The sequence below is a fragment of the Lepidochelys olivacea genome, assembly GCF_965140295.1.
Source record: "Lepidochelys olivacea isolate rLepOli2 genome assembly, chromosome: 3".
Lineage (NCBI taxonomy): Eukaryota > Metazoa > Chordata > Testudines > Cheloniidae > Lepidochelys > Lepidochelys olivacea.
Genome location: NC_140413.1, coordinates 72,072,406 through 72,086,557, shown reverse-complemented (window position 1 = coordinate 72,086,557; position 14,152 = coordinate 72,072,406). Strand labels below are relative to the sequence as shown.

Here is a 14,152-nt window from a genome sequence, read left to right as displayed (position 1 = left end):
ATTTTTCTTTGATTTGGCAGAGTCATGAGCCTTTGTAAACTCCATGTAATTCATGTGGAATACCTTTTGTGGAGCCCTACTTTATTCACCGCTTATGTTGACATTCATGGACTCTGTCTGGCATACATAGACTTGTAAATAGTAATAAATAGTACACATGTGGTAGGACCTTACCTTCTTTTTTGTTTGTACAATGCATAGCACGTAAGATCTGCTAGAAACAAATAACCATTATTAATAATAATCAGACCAATATTTGGCTCTAGGTTACCACCTATGTTGTTGGACACCTGTTTTTGCTGATGGTGGAGTAAGATAGGAAAGTATACTAGTAGAGTCTGTTACATAATTGTTTTGCCTATTTATACCAAAAGCAAACATATGGCAGATTTATCCCAAAGGCATAACAGTTTAAAGAATCTTTCGTAGGGGTGTAAAATTTAGAAAAGCACACTTGTATTGGAACCCATTTCAACTGACTAATAATTGTCCTTTTCTCCACTCCTTATTTCAGGTATTTTTGTTTGAATAAGTGCTTTTCCTCCCACAACCCATCTCCTACTGACTGATCCTTCAAGATAGTGAGAATCAAGTTTTCGTGGTGGTCTCTTGCTATGAAAATTAATGTAATATCACAAATCAGGATAGAGATTGCACTGCAGGCTCAGGTCCTGCTTAAAAAGATGGGAAGAGATGTAGACTGTCTTGTTTCAGCACAGATATCCTTGATAAATTGACTAAGTGGGAAGAAGAGTAGTCTGGTAAAACTGGTAAAAATAAATAGATTTGTTTAAGTCTGTTACTTACTCTGCTTTGAATGTGCCTCTTTAAATCCATGGAAATGTGGTTTGCAAAGTAACTTCTTCACCTTGCATTTGGAAGTGCCAATGAAAATATCACACGTCTGCAAGGCCAAATCAGACCACTCTGCCAGTCTTGCATAGAGGGAGAATCCAAGTTCATGATTAGGCATCCTTCATTATTAGTTATTGGATATATGTTGCTTGTGTTGTTGAGTCTTCTGTCGGGTTCCAGACCTCATTATGCCAGGCATTGTGTAGACATATAAGCAACATAGTAATAATAAAAAGATATCTGACCCAAAGATAGTAAGACTAAGTAACAGTGCCATCCCTCACCAGGGACATGTTGAAGTGCGAGTGTCTTATTTACTGCTCATGATGCATGGGGAAGATGAGCTTTATGCTTCTTATTTCTTGAGTTCCCTGAGTAATTAGGATATGTCCCTCTGTTATGGCACTGTCTGGGGCACACCATAAGTTCCCCATTTTTACTTCCACCATTTTAAAAGGAAATCTCCATCCCATAGTTAAGTACATATTGCCTTCTTTCTTATTCTTTTCCATGGTACTGATTCCCTTCAGCATATACAGCAGAGAAATTGGAGTCGGTGAGATTGAGAAGGTGTCACAACAAATTTTAGACCTTACTGCGGGGAGCCCAAATCAAATGGCTTTCCACGTAGTCACTGATTTACTTGAACTAGCCTTGATCACCCTTATCATCTGTGACAGATCCAGACTAGTGGGGTACAGGAGTCTGGTAGAAAGCAAATATGCTGGCCACTGGATGAATAGTTTTCTGTTCCCTGAGTGACCAGAGTAGGGGCTGCACTAGAGCAATCAGGAATCTGCTAGAACCAATTAAGACAGGGAAACTAATTAAGACACCTGGAGCCAATTAAGAACATACTAGAATCAGTTATGGCAGGCAGACTAATCAGGACACCTCATTTAAAAAAGGACCTCCCATCAGTTAGTGGAGGGCGTGCACGGAGCAGGGAGTGAGAAGGCATGCTGCTGGAGGACTGAGGAGTACAAGCGTGATCAGGCTTCAGGAGGAAGATCCTGCGGTGAGGATAAAGAAGATGTTGTGGGGGAGGCCATGGGGAAGTAGCCCAGGGAGTTGTAGCTGTAATGCAGCTGATACAGGAGATGTAGACAGCTGCAATCCACAGGGCCCTGAGCTGGAACCTGGTGTAAAGGGTGGGCCAGGGTTCCCACCATCCCTCCAGCTCCTGATCGGACACAGGAGGAGTTGACCTGGTCTTTGAGCAACACCAGAAGGGAACATCTAATTTGGAAAGGGATCTGGCCTGTCCCCGACCCACTAAGTGGGACAACAGAGATTATGGAGATTGTTCTCCATTTCCCCCATGCTGGCCAGTTATTAGGTTAAATGAATGAACAGCAGGTTTGAGCCTCTACCAGAAGCGTCCAAACTGAGGGCTGCCGTGGACCTCTGAGGTGAGCAAATCTGCCAAAAAGCGCAGGACCCACCAAGGCAGAGGAGGAACTTTGTCACATATCACATATCTGTGATGTGAAGCATTGTGGGTCAGAAATGTTTAATTTAACATATCCACCTAGAACTAGGAAAGTGAAAATGTCGTTTATCTGGAGGATTTAAACTGATGCATTTACCAGCCTGGAGGATAACATCATCATAGACAAGACCACAGAAATATACTTGTCTTTTCTAGTAGAGTTACTGCTGTTAACTGTTCTGATTGGTGACCTATTTTGAGATTTCTGGATACAGTGAGCAGTAATAATTGCCAGATAAATATTCATAACAATGATTCATAATTTTTCCACAAACAAGTTTATTACAAGAAATGCAGTGGTATCATTGCTTGTATCTCTATTTTTGGCTAAAACAGGAAATATTTAAATAGTATTTATAAAGATTTGACACTTGTTAACCCATTTGTCAGTGTCAGTGTTATGCAAGTTTATTATGACAATACTCTTGTTTTATATTTTATCTTGCTTTAATTATCAATATATGGTTTTCTTCTAAAATAGAATAATGCCCTTATAGCTTATGGGTAACTTTTAAAAAATTTATTTAGCAATTGACTTTTTTCTTAGTGGTTATGGAAGAATACAGATCCATTAATGTAGCTCTGCTCCTTTCAAAGACCACTTTAACATTTCAGCATATGTATTTATCACATATATTGTTAATGATGAGAAACTGGATTAAATTCAAAGAGATGAAGGACACCTAAATGGATATTTTTTTGTATTCTAATTGAAATTATAATGAAGAAAAAAACTCTCTTAATCACAGTATCTGTCTGGGGTGGAGCAACATTCTGGTCTCAGTTAGTCTGTCAGTAAAGTTGCACTAGTATAACAGAACAGAATTTGGCTCCTGTACTTAAAATAGATCAGTCTTTCACACACATTATGAATACATATATGTAAATTAATGTATAGTACTTACTGGAGCTATTTACACCAACTGAGGTTCTCTTTAAGTCTGCATAATGGAAAAGGCAAGAGTACAAGAAGGGCCACAGTCAACCCAACCATCCTAATATAAGCAGATAAGTAGCAGAGACCACATCCCAGATCACCTTCCCTTACTCCCTAGGGCATCCAATTCATATGGAATCAAAAGACAGTGCCTTCTTTTTTGACTAATACAGGGAATTATAATGGTTGCCATCAACAGATGCTATTTACACAGTTACCACACAGATATCAGAGATATCTCATCACTGTTTTCCTACACTTGTCAAAACTGCCAGTGACTTCATTGGGAGCAGGATTGTGTCTTTAATAGGAAATAACAAGAATAACCTTGTGTGACAACTGAGGATAATAATTGAATGGTTAATATTGACCATTGTTCTATTCATAACGAAATGGGTCCTAGGGTAACTTTATCTTCTTCTTGTAGTAACGAGATTCTTTAGACACTGTCAAGGAAGGTAAAGTAGAGTCTTTAATCACCAAGGCAAAGATGAGTATTGTGTTTGATATGTTGAAAAAGGGGGAGCCAATGAAGGGACGCAAAGAGAAGGATGTCACTGTCAGGATGAAGAGTAACAAAGATTCATCTGCATTTTGAATGGACTTGTAGGGACAAGGTTGTAGAAGTCAATGACAGATTATAGTCCTGACAGTTTGTTTTCTTCAGGTCCACTTGCCAGAGTGCCCTTTCTTAAGGACTATCTCCCCCACTCTGTGGCTAGCTTCACCTTTTTAAGCACCACTTCTCCAGGTAGAGCATGTTCTGCAGGTTCACCCAATTGGCACTACCTGAGTGGGATGGGGGCAGATCCTATCATGAATTCTCCTAAGAAATGTCCCTACTGTGCAACAGACACACAATCTTCCACCTCAGAAAGCTAGTGATGTTTCCCAGGATGTCGGAACCACAGATCTTCTCTTGTTAATTGGTGAAATCAAAGCCTTGGCAATAGAGATGTCAGGCAACCCTTACAAATAAACTATTTTGTCATTATTTCAACAAGGATGTAAGGACTAAAAAGATTATTAGTTTTACACCATTTTCTTTGTTACCAAAGCACAAAGTCATTAGTAGCTGTGATTACTTTTGCCAGAAAAAACAAAAGCCTTTGAGACTGAAAAAAAAAAAAATGAAGAAAAGACAGAGTTTCAGCATAGAACAAACTGAGAGATGGGACAGACGGGCAAACAAGAAGGGATACAGAATTCAATTTTTTTAGGATTATCATTTCATACCATATGCAAAATCCAGCCTTTTCAATCGATGGTTTAAGGCTGGGTTGGCTGATTCCAATGATTAAAAGACCAGAATTTGTTTTTCAGCCCTTGGCAGAGACTCCTGCCTCAGAGCTTGCCTCCTTTTCACCAATACACACTATCTTCATTTTCCTTCTGGAATGCTGGCATATACCTCCTGTGTCTCTCAATGACTGGTCTGTGGACAGGCACCGGTCCCTGAGATCTTCCTGACACAGTTTGGGAAGGCAGCAAGCTGGTCCCTGGTATCAAAAAGATTGAGAAACACTGCCCTAGACCACCTCCGAGTGGCTAGGCTCAGAATGATATTGCAGTTACTGAATGGATGGTTCCCAGGCTTTGAGGAGTGCAGTGAGACTTTAAATGGAAATGATGAGCTCAAGTGAGAGCAGGTAAAAAACAATGATAGAGTTCAGTTTGGATGGAGGCTGTGTGAATTAGTCTCTTTTGGAAACCCTCTCTGCAATGACCTGCCCAGCAGCGCTGGCTGCCTGTTCTCATTTGGCTTGACTTCTGCACTCTTCTCTCACTTCCAGGGGATAGGCTCATTGCCTTTCTCTTCTGCAGTGGGACTGGAGGAGAACCAGGACTATACTTTTCCACTTCTCTGTTTGATACTGTAACTTGGGCCTCCTCTTCCCCTTCTTGCAGTCAGTGTGGCTTAGGGCAAAGGCCTCCTTTCTCTCTAGAGTTACCTTGATAGAGCAGGGACTCATGACTCTCTTTTGCCACTGTAACCGGGTGCAGACGCACCGGTGGTTCCTCCTGCTGGTTGTCTCAGGGAATTAGCGTTCCAGCCTCCAGAGCGCCCTCTTCAGGCCTGTGTCTCGCCTTGCTGCTGGCTCCCATGTCCTTCCCAGGACCCTGGTGCCCCTTTCACTGGGTGCTGCCCCCTGGCAGTACCCCACAGTTCTGGGTCTCCCCCTCCCAGGGGAACCCCCCACCCACTATCCCTACCTCGCCTCAGTTGTAGGCTCCTGCCAGTCACCAGCTAGCCCCCGTGCTCTGGGGCAGGCTGCAGTATGAGCCACTCATCACAGTCAAGGTTTAGACCTGCTGCCTCTGCCTACCCATGGCTGCCCCTGCAACGCCCATATCTAATAGGCCTTACCAGGCCCGCAGCCTGGGGCTTTCCTAGGCCGGAGCTCCCCAGCTCCATTGGCCTATCCCCAGCCCTGCTTCCCTCCAGATCCTTGGTTAAGCCCCTGCAGCCAGGCCCTTCTCTCTCTCAAGGCAGAGAGAGACTTTCTCTGGGCTTCTGGCTCACAGCTTTTATAGAGCCTGCTGGGCCCTGATTGGGGAGTTGGCCCCCAGTTGAGTTTGCTTCCCCAGTCAGCCCCACTGCCTTTCTGGGCCCTCTGGGCCCGAGCAGGTGTCCACCCTGCTACACCGCCCCCCCTTGACAATTCCTCAACAGGGGTGAAGCCTAAGATCTTTCTTCTCACTTCATGTAATGGCATCGGTGGGATTCAGACTCTCAGCTGGGCCCTACTGTCACCTAATTGAAATTCCATGCTCTCTGCTGTTAAATCTCAGAGTGCAACATGCAGACAACTTAAATTTCACATGCTCAGGTGGTCACAGGGTCAAGAACCACACAGAGGTGGCTAGAAATAATACATGCAATTCAGTAAAGGAAAAGTAAACAGGGATGGGATCAAGGATGGACTTATAGAGTTGCAAGGAATCCAGAAGCGTCCTATTAGAGAGGAAAGGGAGGAGAGAGAGAGAGTAGGAGCTATGTCAATATCTTCTTCCATCTTGTTCTCATTTTTCTGGGGAGGGGGAAAGATGAACATCCTCATACAACACCAGTGGAAGTCAGTGGACTAACTCTCAGTGTCCAGCATCAGGCCCTTAGTGACATTTTAATCTTGAAGCTATGAAGTTGGTTCTTATTTGAAATTAATCAGAGAGGGAAAAGAGAAAAAGAGATTTACTCTTTTAACAAGAATGAGTGGAGCAAAGGGTGCCGCTCTAGTCATAAACAGCATTCCTGAAATTATGCCACTGCATGGATAATTAGTGACAGCCGGGCAATCTGGACTGCAAGAAATGGTAACACAGTTGATCCACCTGTCATTTCAGTAATAAATAGACTCTCAGTTTGTTCCATTTATTTATTTGTTACAATACCATAGTTTTAAAGTTCTATTGATTAAATTATTCTTTATTTCATCTTTCTAAAATTATATTACTGCAATTTAAAAAGAATTTTAAATACACTAGTATGCCATTTGTTTTTATTGACGTTTTCACCCTGGGGACTTTATTCCTTTGTGGTTAACCTTGGAAATTAACTTCTGTTAATGTGTTAAATGCTTTAGGTAATTAGATTGGTCCCTGAAAAGCACTAAAAAACACCTGCAGAGTCTTACTGTAATAACCATCAAACTGTCACAGACTAAGATGACAAGCAAAATGTTCACAACAAAGGGAAGGAGAAGACAGCTCTGGAAAGGAAAACAAAACATAGTATTTATAAAATAGATTGTAAAAATTGTTAATGCTCAACATGTGATGTTTGTGCCAATAGAATGAGTCAGATCTACTTTGAGTGAAATACTGTATTACACGCTGCTGAATGTTACCAGTGCCTGCAGGGATAGTTTCCTAACCCTTCATGGACATATACAGCCAGCTCTTCAAAAGACATTTCCATTATATAATATTAGAGCTTTAAAGAAGTCCTTTATTGATCATGTTTGTGCGCGATTTGACTTGTTAGCACTTGAGTCATAGGCAAGGTTCCTCTGATAAATATCAGCACTATAGGGGTAAGGAGAGTTTCTGCAGTCTAACCTATATTAATTGATAATGTGTTCTAGTTATGCTGATTATTTGGCTTTTTTGCATTATATCTCACAAAGCTGCAGTAATCACAATACTATGGCACATATATTTTTAAAAATCCTATGGTTTTCAGGGCTTTGGGTGTTTTAGTGTATAAGGGATGAGAATTGTTTCCAGAGACCTCAGAGAGAAAAAATCAAAGTAGAGGCTTGAGTGAAGGCAGAATGAATAAAGTGACATTGTCCATCTATGCCAGAAGACAGGCAGGAGGCAATAGATTTGGTTTAATTGGGCCACAACATTATTCACTTAAAATAGCTGGGCGTATCTTGCAATAAATTGTACAGTGCTGATGGTTATCATGTCCTTAATCATTTCCACACAATCCCCAACCTGGTCCCAGCCATCCCTTGGCTTGGCACCAGCCGCCCTCCCCTCATAGGAGGTTAAGAGGGCTAGAAAAGGACGGGGGATGGCTCCGTGCTGTACCAGAGGTGGGAGCCCAGAACCACACTTCGTAAGCTCCCTTAAGGAATGTTTTCTTTTAAATTCTTTTCCAATCCATTTTCTCCAATAATCGTATCCCTTCCATAACAATTACCTGCCCTGGACATCTGCCACGAGGAGGTACCAGCACTTCAGTTTGCTGCCTCCCTCCCATTCCCCACTGGGTTCCCGGATATTCTGGCCACATTGGGCTGTGCCTCAACTTCCCAAAGCTGAAAGGAAGTTCTGCAGATATTTCAACCCCAGGTAGTGTGCCCACATCCTATTTGTAAGAAGCTCTCTTTGTTGTTACCCAGGAGGTACCTGTTTTATTTTTGAACAAAGTACTTCATGCTCCAATATTATCAGACTCCAGATGCACCTTTTCACAAAACCCTTAATTCACCTAGGAAAGGATGGATACAGGGTAAAAAAAAACCCTTGAAGTGATTTAAAATAAGATTTGTCCTTATCCTCACCGGTTATATTTTATGATTAATTGAGCCACTGATGGTTAATTGGAACAGAAGGTGAATTCTTTTGCTTCTTTTATTATTTCCGATCCTTGAATGCAGTGAAGCTTTCAATGAGTGGTTGAATAACTGTCTCTCTAATTCTGAATCCAGCAGGACTCATGCAAAAGCTAGAGATGGCCTCAGTAGAAAACTGCACCCTGAGGTAATGAGTCAATGAACATTTTAATCACTGAGTAGCCAGAGAAGTGTTTTGGCATAGCAACATTCTAAGCAGGGTTTTTACATATGTATCCAAGTGAAAAGAATTAACATGCACTATATTTATTGCCAGTCTGTGTTGCATGGGGAATCATAATTTATCTTTCCATTTTATACAAAGAGAAGCAGTGAAAACATTAAGTTTGATACTTTAATTTCAAATTCAGGAAATAAGTTATAGTTGACCATGCAACTTTAAGTCTACCCACATAACGTGTGTGCATTCGTTATGATATAGGGCCTGATCTCACTTACATTGGTGTGAAAAAAAGGAATTCCATTGAAGTGTGGTCACATAGACAGAACACAGGATTAGCAGTCAGACAGCATGGGTTCTATTTCTGACTCTTCTGTGAGTTACAGTGTGACCTTGAAAAAGATACTTAACCTTTCTGGCTTCTAGTTCTGTTAAATGTGGACAATAATGTTTGTTATGCCCACCCACATAAAGCGTATTGAAATCTGTGGATGAGAATTATGGAAGCATTAAATACTGTTTGGTTGATATGACTGGTAAACACAAACTTTTTGTGACATATTTTTTTGTATCTTTAGACATATTACTGTTTTGTAAACTTGGGGCCTCTCTGTGAAAAGTTGGTAACTGGAAAGCTGTTGTCCCTATACAGTCTACACAGAAAAACATCTTCTGTACGGAAGGAGGGCAGGGAATCCTAGATAATAGGTGAAGGTTGTAGAGAAAACTACTTACTAGAATAATAACATAATCATACCTTGACAGAATTCACAAGGACATTTTAATCTGGTTGTGAAAAATGAGAGACTAGCTGATTAGTGATGCATCTAGGTTCATGATCAGTGGCAATAATTAAATTTTTAATGGCATGGAAATGCTTCATATTTCATTCATTGTAAAAAATGCAACTCATGCAATAAAGCGTCATTTCACTTCTGGGGCCTGAATCTGATCTTGTTTACAGTGGTGTAAATGAAGAGTAACTTAATTGAAATCAATACAACTGAACTAGTCTATAATCGAGGTGAGATCAGAATCTGTCTCTGCTAAGAGTGGAACTAATCAAAAAAGAAAAATGATTTATAATTTGCACAACTGACATTTTGTAATGTATATCAGCAGCAACTTTGATGGGGAGTAACTGCAGAAAATACTTACCCTTTGGGCAGTAAGCTTATCTTCCTCTCAGATCCATGATAGACTACAGTAGTGCATAGGAAAATGTAACCAATAAGAGGTGTGTAACTTTTAAAATTTTCTAGTACCCTAAAATCATTTAGTTAAGTCTTTCATGGCATGACTGATTTCTGCCCAATCGTACATGCTTTTACATCATGCAAGTGCATGTGTAAACTTCTGTTATAAGCGGAAATGGGAAAGGGAACAGACTTCTGTGTACACTGAAATGATATAAGGTAACATTTTCAAAAGCACCTAAGTGACTCAGGAGCCATTGAAAGTCAATGAGACCTAAGAATTTTTGAAGATAGTAGTAGTGTATTGTCTATGCAAGAGGAAGGTCGGATACACTGACAGTAAGAGTATCTTTTAAAATTATGCTAGATAAATTCTTAGGGCTTGTCTACACAGTGCAGCAATGCACATTACTGTAGTATGATTTCTAAAATGCATTAACTGACCCATGTAGACCCTTCTCGTGTGCACTGAAGGTTCCCTAGTGCACTTCCATGTAGGGCTGTTTGAAACTAGGGGTGAGGTAGGGTTGTGATTCCCAGCTTATGTGCACATACTCGCACTAACTCTCATACAGCCAGCTCAAATATAAATAGTACTGTAGCCAAGCTGGGTACATACTCAGCACAGCTAAGCTATGCTGCCCTTGCCAGTACAACCTTGCCTACACTGCTGTTGGTCCTCAGGCAATGAGGACTGGTGAGAGTATGTGTATGCAGACTGGGATAACACCCCTATCTCGTAGTATAGATGTAGTCTTTGTGCTCACTAGCAATGTCTACACAGATCAATTAATGCACAACACATTAGTATATTTTATAAGTCCCCTCCTTCCCCACCGTAGTGTGCATTACACCACTGTATATATGTATAAATGTATAAACTAGCCCTTTGTAAAGTTACATAAACTTGGGAAATGTGTTATTTTTATCAGTATAATTGGTTGAACATGATCTGTAGGAAACCGAGACAGTATAATAAACTTCAAGTATTTGCATATCTTTTGGGCATGACTTTATTAAAGGAATACATATATTCTCTCTTTGAAATATCTATTATTCTCTTTATAAATAGAGATTCCTTTTTAAGATTGAATGCATTTTCTCTGTCTCGGTTTGCCAGATCTAATTTATGGAATAGTTTATGGAAAAAAGATTCTCATGCTCGAAATGACTTTCATTTAACATTTTGTTTTAAGGATACATCAAAGTAACATTGTATCAAATGGAATTTCTATCAATGGTCAGGATGTTTCTACATTCATAGACATAAGGCCAGATGCTGATCACCTTATTCACACTAGAGAGCAATTACTCAGAACGGTAATCTCACTTTCATTAATGGGACTACTGTTGTGATTAACTTTGCATCTTTGTCAGTAAGGAGTTCACAGTCTGGCTTCATTTACACCAGTTTTATGGCTGTGTAGCTTCATTAAGTTCAGCAGAGTTACTTCTGATTTATAAAGGAGAAGAGAATCAGGTCCATAGTGTGTACTTGCAAGCCCTCTGTTCCAGGAACTCTCACTGCAATCTCTGGGACTGCCACCTGCTTTGCTTGCATAAATGTACTCACTGTTAGCAGTGCTATTATAATGCATTTCAAATGAATTTGGAAAGATGAAACAGAAATTGTACACATTTTAGGAGTGCTAGCAAAGAAAACTTTTTTTTTCTCCAAACATACAATTATGTCCTTGAATGTGCCACGGTACTAATTATTGTTTTCCATTGACATCTTTATGGAATATTTAAACATTTTGCAGTTAATATTTGATCAGTGATTTTTTTTTTAATGGCACTCATCTCCAGGGTTTTGTTGGCTGTGTCTGAAACAAAATGGTTTTTCTGAAATTGGAATGTATTCAAATATCGCTTGGACATCCTACTCTAATAAACATAATCATACCAGTGTGCAGGCCTCTGAAACCATTGTTTTATTCGTCAGGCATCATATTTCCCTACAGAAATATTATTCTTGTTTGTGGACAAGTTAAGCTTGAATGGTATTACCAACTATACAGTAAAAGTCAACATATATTAAGATATTTTTCCAGGACTAACATCCTTGAAGTTGACATCTTCTAGTGACTGAGTAGAGAGCAGCAAGGAATTCAATTACAGCAAACAGTCTCTGTCATTACACCTATCCACTTCCACAGGAAGTGATTTGTAAATTGTGCTTTATTTTTTCATCCCATCAATCTTTTGTCCATAATTGACACTTGTCACTAGAGATGAATAGCAAGAGAAAGAAAACATAAAGTAGATGAGTAGCCCACTGGGAAAACAATGTCTCTGTGTTTGGGAGACTTTTATAAATTGCAGGACCTTTGGGTCAGGGTTTTAATCCAGAGGCAGATGTTTTGCTTTTGAAGAGTCAGTATAATAGCTGAATCTCAAAAAAAGGCAGAACAAAAATAAAAAACCTAATTAATAGAAAAATATTTCTTCTGTGGAAGAAAACAAACACTGCTAAAGAACAAAAGCCTCTTTGTGTTAGTTGTAAGGCTAGTTTATTATTCTAACGCATTTGTAAGAATCCACTTTGTTCCCGACACGTCAAAACTCATTCGGGAAGCAAAAGTTGTGGATGTCTTGGGAGTTGATATTGTCACTTGTTACATAAGTCAGCATCAGTTTGGTGCTGATTGATACCCATGTCAGCAGTTTTGAAAAAAACGGGACACACAGATGCCAATGGTATTTGTACCAGATGTTAGGCAAAAGAAACAGGGAAGTTCATACAACAGGTCTTGGAGCAGATTCTGGCCAGAAATACTTGACAAACATTCAGCTCTTATCGTCATAAACTGTTTTTTGTTTGTTTGTTTTATGTCTTTTTGCAAGTTGGAGTTTTTGTTTTGTTTGTTCTTTGGTCCTTATTGGTTTCTGTCCCACAATTATGTCACTGTAGACAGCACACATAACTGATCCCAGGGCTGACTTACAGAATTTGATAATAGGAATTAGCATTTAACCTCTTTAATTATTCTGAATACATCAGCAATAACAAACAGATGGGAATTTACTAAATTATTGCACATCCAATACTAAATAAGGGCATTTCTTGCAAATTTTAAACTGCATAATTTTAGTAAGAACGGTGTGAATATGATCATATTTAGCTAATATGTGAGGTGGAAGGGGAATTGAAGCCATTCAGTCGGAATGTAGATTCCTTTTAATCTATTTCTGACTCCTAGCTTTTCCTTAATTGATTTGCAGATATATTCAAACAGCCATTCTTACTGTTGCTCCCCATAGATCAGCAGGTAATTTAGGAGCTTTTCAACCACAAAAACAATGAGAAAAAGCTGTAATGGAGTAGTGCAGTCAGCTATTACTTGAGTTTGTTGCCTTTTAGCATCTACTACTTAAAAATCCCCAAGTGGTTCAATGAGCTGGTTGCCTCTCTGCCCACAGCTTACAGAGCATTGTAAGCACACAGTGTTATATTTATGAGCCAGAAAGCAAAGTGTGTCTGAGGAGAAGTTAAAGTGGCTTCTCTGTAGGATGTTGTTAGTGTAAAATAACTGATTTATTTGGATATGTTTCTGTATGGTGCAGCTTGTAAACACAGTGGGGAATTTCTCTGTCATTGATCCAGAGCAATAGGTACTAATGGCATAATACAGTGGTACTCAATAACCTTTTATCACAGGCTGCTTTGTCATGTGGAGACTTAACCGAGGGCCAGAGATATACTCTGTAACAAAAGTGAGAGTGCTGTAAATTTTTGTCTATTTAAAAATATTCAGTTTAAGAGCTGCCATGGTTTCTGCTGCCACTTTTGTATGTATTACTGTGTGATTTTGGCACGTTAGCACAAACATGAAGACGAATATACACAAATGTTTCAAAACAGCCAAACATTCTTAGGAAGAGAGGTAGACCAAATCACTGTCAGAAGCTGAGCATCAGTGCCATACTGGAGCATGGGCTATTTTGCTTTGTTCCTGAAAATGCTTTGCATGTTTGTGGGAAATTTAATAAACAAATAAGGGAAATACTTACACCAATAAAATTATACAATTGACGCACACATGGGGCAAGATTTGATTTTAGCTATGTCTGTGTAAACCCAGAGAGACTGTAAAGTGAGTGTTGGCATATCCTCCCTGGGTTAAATGCATCGGATGAAGTGAGCTGTAGCTCATGAAAGCTCATGCTCAAATAAATTGGTTAGTCTCTAAGGTGCCACAAGTACTCCTTTTCTTTTTGGGTTAAATTGTGGCATTTAGCTACAGTCTAGCATAAGATATGGTGTGGAGCTGCACCATCTTCCAAAATTACCTAGTTGCATTGGGGGGGACAGTAATTTGCTACAGTCCTTACACAGGACTGATAATGGAGAAATGGGGAGATGTTTATTCTCTCCTTGAACAGCCACAAAAGGACTAACGATAATCTAGTCCAGTGGTTCTC

General features: G+C 39.8%; 1 protein-coding gene across 4 annotated transcripts in view; it reads left to right on the top strand.

Annotated features, from left to right (window-relative positions):
- EPHA7 (EPH receptor A7) overlaps nt 1-14,152 on the top strand; it is a 171,816-nt gene that overhangs the window by 115,581 nt on the left and 42,083 nt on the right. The window contains exon 7 of one of the 4 annotated variants that reach the window (XM_084623868.1): nt 515-780. The exons of 2 other annotated variants lie outside the window; for them this stretch is intronic. Coding sequence is in view for 1 of the 2 variants with exons in the window: in XM_084623871.1 (XP_084479997.1) it covers nt 515-528 (14 nt within the window). In the remaining variant the exon portion in view is untranslated. Of the gene's footprint in view, nt 1-514; nt 781-14,152 lie in introns of those variants that run through there. One more of the 4 variants, XM_084623871.1, reaches the window with a different exon arrangement.